The sequence below is a fragment of the Trichomycterus rosablanca genome, chromosome 18 (assembly GCF_030014385.1).
Source record: "Trichomycterus rosablanca isolate fTriRos1 chromosome 18, fTriRos1.hap1, whole genome shotgun sequence".
Lineage (NCBI taxonomy): Eukaryota > Metazoa > Chordata > Actinopteri > Siluriformes > Trichomycteridae > Trichomycterus > Trichomycterus rosablanca.
Window position 1 is genome coordinate 4,173,726 of NC_086005.1, and position 13,403 is coordinate 4,187,128.

Here is a 13,403-nt window from a genome sequence, read left to right on the forward strand (position 1 = left end):
ATTACCCTAAATGTGTGTGTGTGTGTGTGTGTGTGTGTGTGTGTATTTGTGTGCCTTGTAATGGACCGGCGACCTGTCCAGGGTGTTTCCTACATTTCACTCAATGAATCAGACCCACCGCGACCTTGACCAGGGTAAGGCGGTGGAATAAATGTTAACAAAGAAACAACCTAAAGACACAAAATGTCAGCAGCCCACAATAAAGAAACTGGACAAAAAAGAGATACAGCGGAATTTAAACTGCTTTTCATGATATAACAAGCTGCTCAGAGCGCCAACGAGAAACAAGTCCTCACAAAAAGTCTGAGACTGAGCAGCACACTTGCCACTCGCACCCAGCATAGGTTCATATAAGGGATCTATCACACTGCTTCTGGGGCAGCTCGCTTATCCAGAGTGGTTCTCTAGTGATGGCCGAAAGGTGCCACAACATCTGTTCACTGAGTTCCCCAAAGAGATAAAGAATTTCTAGCATCTTTAGTGGAGTCCAGTACCTCCGTTTTAGAAAAAAAGCAAGTTGCCAACAGAGAAACCTTGATAATTAGAAACACTTCCATCTGGAGCAAATTAACACTTAATGAGGCACTTCTTGACACAGTTATGCAGCTGGTACAGGGTTGAGTCCTAGTGATCTGGCTTATGTGTTTACTTATTAGCATTTTAACATCATGTTTTATGCACTTTGGTTACATTCATGACACCATCAGTTCAAGTCTTTAATATCAAACACAGTCATGGACAATTTTGTATCTCCAATTTACTTCACTTGCACGTCTTTGGACTGTGGAAGGAAACCGGAGCTCCCGGAGGAAACCCACACAGACACGGGGAGAACATGCAAACTCCACACAGAAAGGACCCGGACCGCCCCACCTGGAAATCAAACCCAGGAGCTTCTTGCTGTGTGGCGACAGTGCTACCCACCGAGCCACCGTGCCAGTACTGTGACAGTATATTGTCTAGGCAATTGAAAGTTAAGGGTCTTGCTCAAGGACCCAACAGTGGCAACCTGGCAGTGGTGGGGCTTGAACCAGCAACCTTTCGATTACTAGTCCAGTACTTTAACCGGCAGGCTACAACGATCCAAACATCAGGTAATTGTCTACAATGAGTTTGGTATATTGTTCCCGTGTTTGTGTGGGGTTTCAGGCTTCCTTGCACCTCCGTTTAAATGAGCGAACCCTGTTTACGGGGTCATTTCTGCCCAGCACCGGGTCGTGGCCCTGACCGAGCCGTGGCAGTTAATAATGAATGAAGTCGACTGCACAAGAGGTGACGAGGAGCGTTTTGTTTTACTAAAACATCTTCAGGTCTTGAGCGGCTCAGCGTGAACCGAAGCTCACGCAGGGCAATTTGTTCTCGCCGCAGAAGTTTTGTGTGTGTGTGTGTGTGTGTGTGTGTGTGTGTGTGTGTGTTTCACCTCCGCTCTGATGTAACTCTTACCTGCCATATGGTCGTCACGGCTGATCCCAGACGCACACTGTCCTCCCCAAGCTGCTCCGCGATCCTCTCTGACAGCTGCTGAGTGCCCCCCTGTGGACAAAAGCAGTATTACACCAAACATCTGCGCCCGAAACACACCAACACACAGCGGGCAGAGCATCCGGTCAACACGGGGAATCGATGGATCATCAGCTGGCACTGCAAAAGCACCAACACATGCAGTAAATTTAAACGAAAGGGGTTCACTTTATATGCTGAGAGTAGAAACTAAGGAACCGAAGTGCTGCTATAACAGTTTTCACTCAGTTAAGGTACAGGACTAGTAATCAGAAGGTCACTGGTTCAAGCCCCACCACTACCAGGTTGCTGCTGTTGGGCCCTTGAGCAAGGCCCTTAACCCTCAATTGCTCAGACTGTAGACTGTCACAGTACTGTAAGTCGCTTTGTAAAAAGGCATCTGCTAAATGCTGAAAACGTAAATGCAGTACAGTTTTCCAGCAGGGCCGTAGTCATTATCTGAACATTGGGGGCCCCCAAATCTACCCCCTGGGGCCCCTGCTTTTCTAAAACATTCCTAACATTACGCAAAACTATCAAGTGGAATACAGTGGCTTGCAAAAGTATTCATACCCCTTGAACTTTTCCATATTTTGTCACATTACAACCACAAACATAAATATATTTCACTGGAATTTAATGTGAAAGACCAACACAAAGTGGTATACAATTGTGAAGTGGAAGGAAAATTATACATGATTCAAAACATTTTTTACAAATAAAAAACTGAAAAGTGCGGTGTGCAAAAGTATCCAGCCCCCTTTTCTCTGAGTGCAACCAATTGCATTCAGAAGTTGCCTGATGACTGCTAATGACTAAAAAGAGTCCACCTGTGTGTAATCTAATCTCAGTACAAATACAGCTGCTCCGTGACGGCCTCAGAGGTTGGTTAAGAGAATATTGGGGAGTAAACATCATTATGAAGTCCAAAGAACACAACAGACAGGTCAGGAATAAGGTTGTGGAGAAGTTTAAAGCAGGCTTAAACTATAAAAGGATTTCCCAAGCTTTGAACATCTCACGGAGCACTGTTCAATCCATTATCCGGAAATGGAAAGAATATGGCACAACTGTAAACCTACCAAGACAAGGCCGTCCACCTAAACTTACAGGCCGAACAAGGAGAGCACTGATCAGAGATGCAGCCAAGAGGCCCATGGTGACTCTCGACGAAATGCAGAGATCCACAGCTCAGGTGGGGGAATCTGTCCACAGGACAACTATTAGTCGTGCACTGCACAAATGTGGTCTTTATGGAAGAGTGGCAAGAAGAAAGCCATTATTAAAAGAAAACCATAAAAAGTCCCGTTTGCAGTTTGCCAGAAGCCATGTTGGGGACACAGCAAACATGTGGAACAAGGTGCTTTGGTCAGATGAGACCAAAATTTAACTTTTTGGCCTAAATGCAAAACGCTATGTGAGGCGGAGAATTAACACTGCACATCACTCTGAACACACCATCCCCACTGTCAAATATGGTGGTGGCAGCATCATGCTCTGGGGCTGCTTCTCTTCAGCAGGGACAGGGAAGTTGGTCAAAGTTGATGGGAAGATGGATGGAGCCAAATACAGGGCAATCTTGGAAGAAAACCTGTTGGAGTGTGCAAAAGACTTGAGACTGGGGCGGAGGTTCACCTTCCAGCAGGACAACGACCCTAAACATAAAGCCAGGGCTACAATGGAATGGTTTAAAACAAAACATATTCATGTGTTAGAATGGCCCAGTCAAAGTCCAGACCTAAACCCAATCGAGAATTTGTGGCAAGATCTGAAAACTGCTGTTCACAAACGCTCTCCATCTAATCTGACTGAGCTTGAGCTGTTTTGCAAAGAAGAATGGGCAAAAATGTCAGTCACTAGATGTGCAAAGCTGGTGGAGACATACCCTAAAAGACTTGCAGCTGTAATTGCAGCAAAAGGTGGTTCCACAAAGTATTGATGCTCAGGGGGGCTGGATACTTTTGCACACCGCACTTTTCAGTTTTTTATTTGTAAAAAATGTTTTGAATCATGTATAACTTTCGTTCCACTTCACAATTGTATAACACTTTGTGTTGGTCTTTCACATTAAATTCCAGTGAAATATATTTATGTTTGTGGTTGTAATGTGACACTTGCCTCACAGCAAGAAGGTCCTGGGTTCGATCCCCAAGCGGGGCGGTCCGGGTCCTTTCTGTGTGGAGTTTGCATGTTCTCCGTGTCTGCGTGGGTTTCCTCCGGGAGCTCCGGTTTCCTCCCACAGTACAAAAACATGCAGTCAGGTTAACTGGAGACACTGAATTGCCCTATAGGTGAATGGGTGTATGTATATGTGTCTGCCCTGCGATGGACTGGGATGTAATGGATGTAATGCGAATACTCCAGTTCATTGCAGTAATGAGCAGCCAGTACTGAACAGAGCAGTGCCATGTGCCACATGTTCATCATCACATGTCATTATTTAATCCCGCCTGGGCACAGCTGGCTGATTAATAGGTACGAGGTGCTGAGAAGCCAATTAGAAAGTCACCAGCGGCTGGTGTAGCGCCCGGATAATCCTCTCCTCACTCAGGCTTCTCCTGAATCCCAAATCTGATCCACGCTAATGCTTCTAATTCCTAACAAGCCAACCAGAGGGAGGGTGTTAGGGGGCACAGCGGTGTTAGAGTGCAATTATTTCGGGCATTAGGCCTAATTAAAAATTTATGAGGAGGTTTGGGCTGCAGGATGCTACGGCGGGTAACATTGGTCTTACACCACTCAAGTAAAAGCTGGACACTCTGAGCCAAATAAGCTTTTTTTGTTTATTTATGAGGTGTAATGCAAATATATGGCCAAAAGCATATGGACACCCTTCTTAAATGTTGAGTTTGGGTGTTTCAGGCCACACCCATTGCTAACAAGTGTATGGAAATACGTTCTATAGTATAAATCATTCGTTCATTCATAGTCTGTTTTAAAACCAGTTTATCCTGGTCAGGGTTGCAGAGGGTCAGATTCATTGGGCGAAAGCAAGGAAACATCCTGGAAGGGTTGCCACACACACAAATACACACACTTAGGGCAATTTTAGTAGCTCCAGTAAACCTGACTGCATGTTTTTGTACTGTAGGAGGAAACCAGAGCACCTGGAAGAAACCCACATGGACACAGAGAGAACATGCATTTAGGGTGAAATAAAAGTCGATTTAGAGCCAGATTTTCTTGTCCAGCATCAGCGCCTGGCACAAATTCCCACAGATAAAGGCTGCAGAGTAAAAAGTAGAAGCTGCAGCTCTTTTTCGCCCCCGGGAACCCACATTTCATCACACTTGTTTCCAAAATAACTTTTGCTTTATGTAAATGTTGTTTTGTTTACATTGCATGTTGGCTTTCTGTAATGAGGCTGCAGTTTAGGTTTACATCTGTCACGCGGATTATGTTTGTGCCATTCCTGTGCAGTTAAACCACCCTGCTTGCTAGATGTGGGCAAAATCTGTAAATTTCTAAGAGTTTTCTTTACTCTCATTTCCTCCCACATCCCAAAATAGCAGTTGGTACCTTGGTACTCTTAATTGCCCCTTGTAACTGAATGTGAAAAAGGAATTACAGGCATGTAGCACATACAGAACGTGGCCTGACATCGTCTTGTCTTTATATTGCGTTTACTGTCTAGAGTTTCCAAAGCATTACAAGCTCATGTGATTATATTTTCACTGCAGTGTTGATCAATGCTCCCAGTATTTTTTTCTGCTGGCTAAGATTTCTTTTTCCAATCTTTTGATAATATCATGGACTGTAGAAGGTGAAGCCCTTAATTCCTTGCAAACATGCATTAGGAAGTCATTCTTCAACTGTTTTTTTTTTGTATAGTGGCCAACCCTGACCCTCCTTGCTTGTTAATGACCTGTTAATGCTCCTTTTTTTCTATTTTATTTATGCGTAGTCTATTTGTCTTTCGCTGCTGGGCATCCCTGATTGCAGGCGAGGTGGGTATATTGCTGCTCACGCCTTCTTCGACCCACGTGCAGCCCCAACAGAACCCTTTTTCACCAATGCAGTCTGCACAGGCACCTCTCTATCTGCTAATCAGGGTCTTTACACAGTGTTTTTTTTTAAGCCCCCACCCAAATAGTCTCGTCATCCCACCCTAGCAGAGACGTGTCTGCTGCAGGCACTGCCCATTATGCCCGCTAGATGGCGCCCAGCCGACCGGTGGCAACGGCGAGTTTCGAACAGAGGAGTTCAGAATCTCTGCGCTGGTGTGCTAGCGGAATATCCCTAATGCTCCTTTAATAGCCAATCATGATAGCATCTGTGGACATTTCCAAAACAGGCTTTTTTAATCAATATTTTAAAAAATCCAATCTTATTTTGCCCGGTCCCAAGTTTTTTGGCATCATTTATTATTTTAGTGTATATTGTCAAAGATTGTGCAGCTTTCTCTATTAAATAAATAAATACTTGTAAGTTCCCAAATCACTGCATTCTGTTTCTTTGCATTTTACTTACCGATTTAACTTTTTTGGAATTAATTATATATAAATATATAGCTGATTAATGAATGTAAAAAGCATAAGGGCTTATATACTTGTCCCCCTCACTGTATAACAGCACCCTTCCCTTTTATCGCTTACATAAAACCGCTCAGACACACTGTGGTGACTGCCAGCTCATCGCTGCGGCTACAGTATCTTCATCTCATCCGACCGTCGTTGTGTTTTTTCTGACGCACGGCGTCTGATATTCATGGATGGCTGACCAGGCTTTTCATTATCCACCCCATTGATTCTCTCATCTCCTCTGCTCCTCTTCTCTCTCACTTATTCATCCTCTCATATCTCACTGTCTTACCTTGACCCTGAACTCCTGCGCCGACCCCGGCGAGGTCTCCAGCAGCTTCAGCACGCCTCCTGCTGCCGCGCTGTACATAAGAAAGTACAGGAAGGAGAGCTGAGACGGTTCCATCCCGAATACAGAGCGGCTACTCAGGCCCAGTTCCTCCTTCAGTTCTGCAGGTACAGCACAGAATATAAATGATGAGCCTGTGTGGTTTTATTCATTACAAAAGCATGTGTTGATCGATGCTCCCGGAATTTTTCTGTTTCAATTCTTCTGGATACTTCTTTGTCCAATCTTTTGATAATATAATGGACTGTAGAAGGTAAAGCCCTCAACTCTTTGCAAACATGCATTAGTCAAAGTTGTTCTTTAACTGTTTTTTTGTATAGTGTCTAACCTTGACCCTCCTTTTGTTAATGCTCCTTTATAGCCGATCATGATAACATCTTGGATATTTCCAAAATCATTTAATAAAAACATTCCTATCTTATTTAGCACCGTCCCAAGTTTCCAAAAATTCCAAATTATTTCCAGAATATAAATAAAAGTGAACACAATAGTGCTTCATCCAACACAAAGCTACACTGTAGGTTTAACAGACATTAACTAAATTCATTCATTCATTCATTCATTTATTCACTGTATGTTGTGCTGGAGCCTATCCCAGCTTTTCAATGGCCACAAGGCACACACCCTTTTTCCTGTCTTGCTTAATTTTTATCGTTCTGTATTTATTAATTGCCTTATCTACATTCTTCCTTTATTTACTTTTGTTTATTTGTTTACCTGTTTTGTTTACTTCATTTTTATCATTTACTTTAATCGGTTTTTACTACAGTACATACCTTCATTATTTCTTTTCCTTTTTTCCAGTCCCTGCCTGTGTTTGTTTGTTTCTCCCCTCATTTCTTCCTTTGTTCAGGTATCATTTTGATTATATTTAGGTAATGAGCTAGACTAAGCTATAATGCGACTAATCAGCAGCCTCGCTCTGCTGTAAAGGTTTAAATGTAAATGAACGCAGGCGTGTAACGTATAATGTGAAAGAGAAACATTTAGAATTTATTCAGAAGTAAAATAAGGAGTCAGAGCATCAACAGTGAAATGGTACAAAAACAGGATTAGTGCTAAACGCTTACGAGCGGTCCAGATGTTCTTATCCATGTAGGACTGCAGGGTCATGCTATCCAGCTGCTGGGCATTGGGTGTCCTCATTGGCTCCTCCACGCACACGCTCTTACAGAGACGCTGGACCTGAAAATAAAGCAGCATGTTTATTCTATATATTGTAATCAGATCCTAATTTAAGTCTATAACATAAATTACATGGGCAAGGTAGCTCAGTGGTTAAGGTACTGGACTAGTAATCAGAAGTTTGCTGGTTCAAGCCCCTGCCACCACTGCCAAGTTGCCACTATTGGCCCCCTAAGCAAGGCTCTTAACCCTCAATTGCCCAAATCGTGTTCAGTCATAATTGTAAGTTACTTAAAAGCTTCTGCCACAAATGCAAATATGTGTCCTACTTTTTGGAGGGTACATCGCACCGTTCCTGCAAAGCAGTTCAAGAAGCTTATCAACATGATTGACAGGGCTAGTTTGATACATGGACCAGTGCTGTCTATGCCAAGGTCAGGAAGAAACCCAAACTTGTACTGTATAGAATCTAGATGGTCAGACATAAGCTGCTGGATCTAGTCTCGTCTGCCTGCCTTCACTCCCATTAATGGTCGCATCTTCATTATATATCGAGCTTATTTAATACACTTTATTGCTTTTCAGTTTCTGAATTAGATTGTGTCAACTGCATATTAATGACTGCTGACATCAGCTAGTTTCTAAGTTTTACCTGATAAATACTCTTTTCACACATTAAACAGTATATGAATGCTGTTTTAATAGCCCATGATTAAACACTATTCGAAAATGAGTTCATTTGAAGGCAAATATGAGGGAAAGATTAATTTCATTGATTGATAGTGGTAGCAGGTACCTTCCAGAGGAACTGTGCAAAGTCCAGCAGCACCAGCGGTGAGTATGAAGGGATGCTTGATGTGTAGGTGCTTATTTTAGCATTGGCACCACCCACACTGTGAACCTTCTTGCCCTCTGTGAACTGAGGGTACACCTCCAGGCTGAGCTCCTTTATAAGCTCCATAACATGGGTTTGTGAGCTGCACAAAAGAAGCAAGAAACTGTTGCAGCACCTTTTCAAACGTCCCAATAAATAAACAAGTAAATCACAAAATTGTTTGTTATGCAACTGAAACAAACAAAAAACCCTAGGTTTCTTATCAGAGTGGATAAGTGAATGTCTCGTTTCTTGAGTATCATACTGGCTTTTATGATTCATTTCTGTAAAAGCGTTGCTGAAAGTGGTCGGCTAATAATACAGCAACTGGACAAGTGCCATAAACATCCAATTTCCAAATGGTTGAATGAATAGCAGCTCTATGTGTGGGTTTAGACTTAAAGCAGACAAATAAGACACTGAGCTGCCAATATCAGGTACACTTAATTTATATTTGCACTCTGTAGGTAAACACTTAATATAAATACTCTTTATCTGTTGCAGCGCAGGACTTGTTATCTACGTTTACAGTCTCAAAAATAAAAATACTAAACTGTCTAATTGCTTTTTAATCAAGGAGTAGTTTAATCAAGGTAACTTCTGTATCTTCTCTACCTTTGGATTGCTCATTTTTGAGTGAGTCATCTAAAGAGTACAAACTTAAATATGCCATTATGTTTAATTGTTTGTGCACAATTTGATGTATTTGCTGAATGTAACATGAAATATGAAATGTGCCATTAACTTTGCACGTCTCATTTACATTTTGTTTTTCTTTTGTTAAATGAAACACTATTTAATGAAATTGTGAATGTAAATGTGTAGAAAATCAACATAACAGATCTTAGGAGTGTCCAAACTTTTGCATAAGTAGAGACAGACAGACAGACAGACAGACAGACAAGCAGGCGGGCGGGCGGGCGGGCGGACGGACGGACAGACAGACAAGCAGACAGACAGACAGACAGACAGACAGACAGACAGACAGACAGACAGACAGACAGACAGACAGACAGACAGACAGACAGACAGATAGATAGATAGATAGATAGATAGATAGATAGATAGATAGATAGATAGATAGATAGATAGTTGGATGGATGGATGGATGGATGGATGGATGGATAAATGGATGGATGGATGGATGGATGGATGGATGGAGAGAGAGAGAGAGAGATAGACAGACAGATAGATAGAGATATATACTGTATATTTCCCATATCCCTGTCTGGAAAAAATATGATTTCAGACACCCCTAAAGTGGACCATGCCAATGCTCATCTCGTCTGCCTGCCTTTACTCCCATTATTGGTAGCGTCCTCATTAGATATCACGCTCATTTAATACACTTTATTGCTTTCGAGCTTCTGAAATAAATTGTGTCAACTGCATATCAATGACTGCTAACATCAGCTAGTTTCTGAGTTTTGCCTAAAGTTACAGTTTAGCTAACTAACGATCCCCTGGTCTGTTGTTTTTTACCTCTTTTAGGGGGGTCCCCTCTGTAATCCCCCTTGTAATTCAAACCGCAACAGTTGGAACAGTAATGCAACAGTCTATGGTGTATATAAAAGAAGTATAAGACACTACATGTTCTTTAGAGTAGTATGTACAAATGTACAAAGTACATCTATATGGTCGCTGTATTTGATAAACAATGAACCAGGAACAATATCTTATGCAACAGCTAATCTTGTGTCTCAGATAGAGCATAAAATCAGACAGTCCTGAACTCCGGCTCACATGCTGGATTCACGTTTGGTTTTCACCAACCTGCCAGTGGGTGAAAGGTATTGCAACAGCTTTTTTTCCTCAGGCAGTCGAACCTCTCAACATCCCACTGCCCCCCGACACCAGTATGAACTGAACTGAAAGCTTTTCCTCCAACTGTCTTTGCACTGCCTCTACAATGAGCACTGAAGTGTCTGGAACTCTACCCACTGTTTACTACATCTACAATCAGTTCCTGCATTATTTGCATCTCTGGTAGAGGTAATAAAATGCTGTGATTTATTGGCAGCCATGCATTACTGTAAGTCTTGTGTGCGACCTCTCTTAGGGAACATAAACACACCAGCCATGACCACATTATTTTCTTCCTGGCAGAGGCAGCCAGATTTTCATTTATTATCACCGAGTACTTTAAGAAGTTCATAATGCCATGTGTCTTATAAAGGATTTTAGGGTCTTCAAATGACATATAGCCTCAAAAGATTCCAGGTCTGCCACCAAACTTATCAGTGGAACTAAGACTATATTTCCTGTATTCTAGTTCCTGCCAAAAACTCACATTTATGTCACAATTACCTGTGATGGGGTCTGAATCTGGGCTTTGACTGGACCACCTAAATCCACTACAGTGCCGTTTTGACTGTATGCTTTGTCATGTTAAAATACTTCCTGTATTTGTCTGTATTCATCCACCCCTTAATTCTCATCAGTCAACCTGCTCCTCCCACAAAGAAGCACCACACAGCATAAACCACTATGTTTTACCATAGGCGTGGCATTAGCCAGGAAAACCATGCAAGCTGTCAGATCCCATGTACTAATCAGTGGCATCTGTCTTGCCTCTCTGCCATAAAAGTCTATACTGGACTTTTGGAGCCCTTTTATATTGACCACTGGGTTCTATCTTTCCTCCCAGACCAAGGCACTTCTTGCCCTGATGCCCAACTTGGCAACTCTAAAAAGGTTTAAGGTTGTGCCATGATTCATCAGGGTTTGGTTTTTGTCCTGACTAGGCAATAAAAAATTATGTGCCCTTATAAACCCGTTTATTATAATCACAGCAAACAAGATGCCCCTGACAGCTATCTGAAGTGCCACAGCAAAGGGTCTGAATACTTTTGTGAAGAAGAAACTTCAGTTTTATTAAATGACATAGCATTTGTTAAGTCTTAAAAACAAAAGCCAACTACTGTAAGCTTACCTGCCCACCCACTGTCCCCCCATGTCCCAGGTGTCAGTGCCATGAGCAGCTGGCAGTTGTTGAGTCAACGTCCGACCCCCTACTCGCCCTGTTAAACAAAGATTAAACAATTAAGATCTAGTACAATTGTGTCATACCTCTTTTAAAAACCATTGATCAAGCCCCTAATGAGTTCTACGGGCTTGATCAATGGAGCTTGATCACTTACAATTCATCATCTATAAGTGTTGCATTTTTATCAGGTCCTGGTGGGTCTATCCACCTCCTGGACAGGGTACAAATGTATTATACTTACTCAAACCTAAAGACAATGTAGTGCACCCAGTTGGCCTACTTGCATGTTTTATGGTTATGGGTTTACTTTAGGGTAATTGGTATTAGCAACAAAGACAGAGGAGAACATATCTGTCAAACTTTACACAGTACCCAGAAACACAAATTGCACCCAAGATTTCAGCGTGCTATAACAACAGTAGTTGCCATGCCACAATATCATTCAAAATTTAAGTACTATTATTACTATTCAAAAGAAAGGGAAAAAAGTCCCTAGAAATTGGGTGCCCAATACATTGATCTTACATTGCAGGCTGGTAGATCGCGCCTCATTCAAACAGGTCAACATGATTGACATGAAATGTGGCCACTGTTTCTTTAATTCATGGTTTGTTACCACAGCCACGCCTCAGCCCTCCTGAAGCACTGCTAATCTAGAAGGTTTTCATTCATCAGTAGCCAGTTTGCGCCATTTTAGCATTTTTCCTTTTGTAACCTCCACTGTTTGTGAAGATGAGTGCACAACCAAGCACCAAGAAACCAAAACGGTTCGATTCAAAGACGGCTGCTTCGTTCATACGTGGAAGAAGCTGGCGGAGAGTAATAATGTTACATACAGAAATTTTAACCCTACAATCTGACATTCATATTAAGTCAAGCGCCTCTGCTGGACGATTTTGGAACTTGCTGGCTGAGGAAAAACATCCAAACATAAGAAAATGTGCCACATATTTGACAGCATTTTTGGATCAACCTACTTGTGTGAATCAGCCTTTTCCACTTGAAAATAATTAAGTCTAAATATCAGTCCACCCTTACTGATGAACACTTGGAAGCCTTCTTGAGACTTGGCATCAGCAGCTACTGTCCAGACTACACTAACCTGCTGATACCATTCAGTGTAAATCATTAGAATAAGGTTAGTGTGATTTTTCAGTCGCTTGTCCTGTAATGCTGAATATCTTAAAAAGCTTTAACCTTAAAAAGTAGATCGCGATGACCTGTCGACTGAAATAGTAGATCTCTAGCCACGAAAGTATGGGCACCCCTGTGCAAGAGGATCATTACACGTTCACTTTTTTTCTATCGGCAATTTGCATTAGTTGATTCACTTACTGGAAAACATGCCAAACTCTATATAGACCGTAACTACAGGTGACAAGCTGGAGGTTCGCAGTGCTCAAACTGCAATCCTCATCCTGATTAGGTTCTCTTTAGATCATGTGTTAGAAGTCGCTATACAGTAATGCACCGTGAATAGAAGTGTACAGTGAACGCACCTTTAGCCTCCAGGACTACTACGCTGAGCTGCGTGTTTCTCTGTTTCAGATACCGAGCAGCACTGAGTCCTGATAAACCTGCTCCCACCACCACCACATCACACACGGACTCCTCACACATCTCTGATACTAGATTTATTCGAATTACAGTGCTGAAAAACTTTAATTCAGCTGATCTCTGTGTGTAGTTTTATCGTTAGTGAAACAGACTGGAGATGAAAGTCCGCCTGTTCGACCTGGGAGGCTCATTTAACCCTGTACACTCCCTGCATGCCTATAGAACTGCTCTTATCTCACACATGATTAGTTAGAGCTTGAAAATAATCTACAATGATTAAGAAATAATGGAAAAAAGAAGTTCAGTGAGTTTAACCCTTGTGGGGAAAAAGCTAGAAGTCCTAGGCTGGATTTTGCAGCGTATTTTGTTCTTTTACTGGTTTGACTGGGCAGTTCTGGTTTCATGCAACATTACTGAGCACTGATAGTGCAATTGTAAGCTGGATGGTTGTATTAACTACATAAAACTATAAATATTACTGTGTATATTTAC

General features: G+C 42.0%; 1 protein-coding gene across 1 annotated transcript in view; it reads right to left on the reverse strand.

Annotated features, from left to right (window-relative positions):
• Positions 1-12,974, reverse strand: part of si:ch211-127i16.2 (probable flavin-containing monoamine oxidase A) — a 104,872-nt gene extending 91,898 nt beyond the window's left edge. Inside the window, exons 1-6 of the mRNA XM_063014393.1 lie at positions 12,854-12,974; positions 11,301-11,388; positions 8,291-8,471; positions 7,440-7,554; positions 6,313-6,470; positions 1,444-1,533 (exon numbers count right to left, since the gene is read on the reverse strand). Coding sequence (XP_062870463.1) covers positions 1,444-1,533; positions 6,313-6,470; positions 7,440-7,554; positions 8,291-8,471; positions 11,301-11,388; positions 12,854-12,974 — 753 coding nt within the window. The remainder of the gene's footprint in view (positions 1-1,443; positions 1,534-6,312; positions 6,471-7,439; positions 7,555-8,290; positions 8,472-11,300; positions 11,389-12,853) is intronic.
• Between the last annotated feature and the right edge of the window lie 429 nt (positions 12,975-13,403).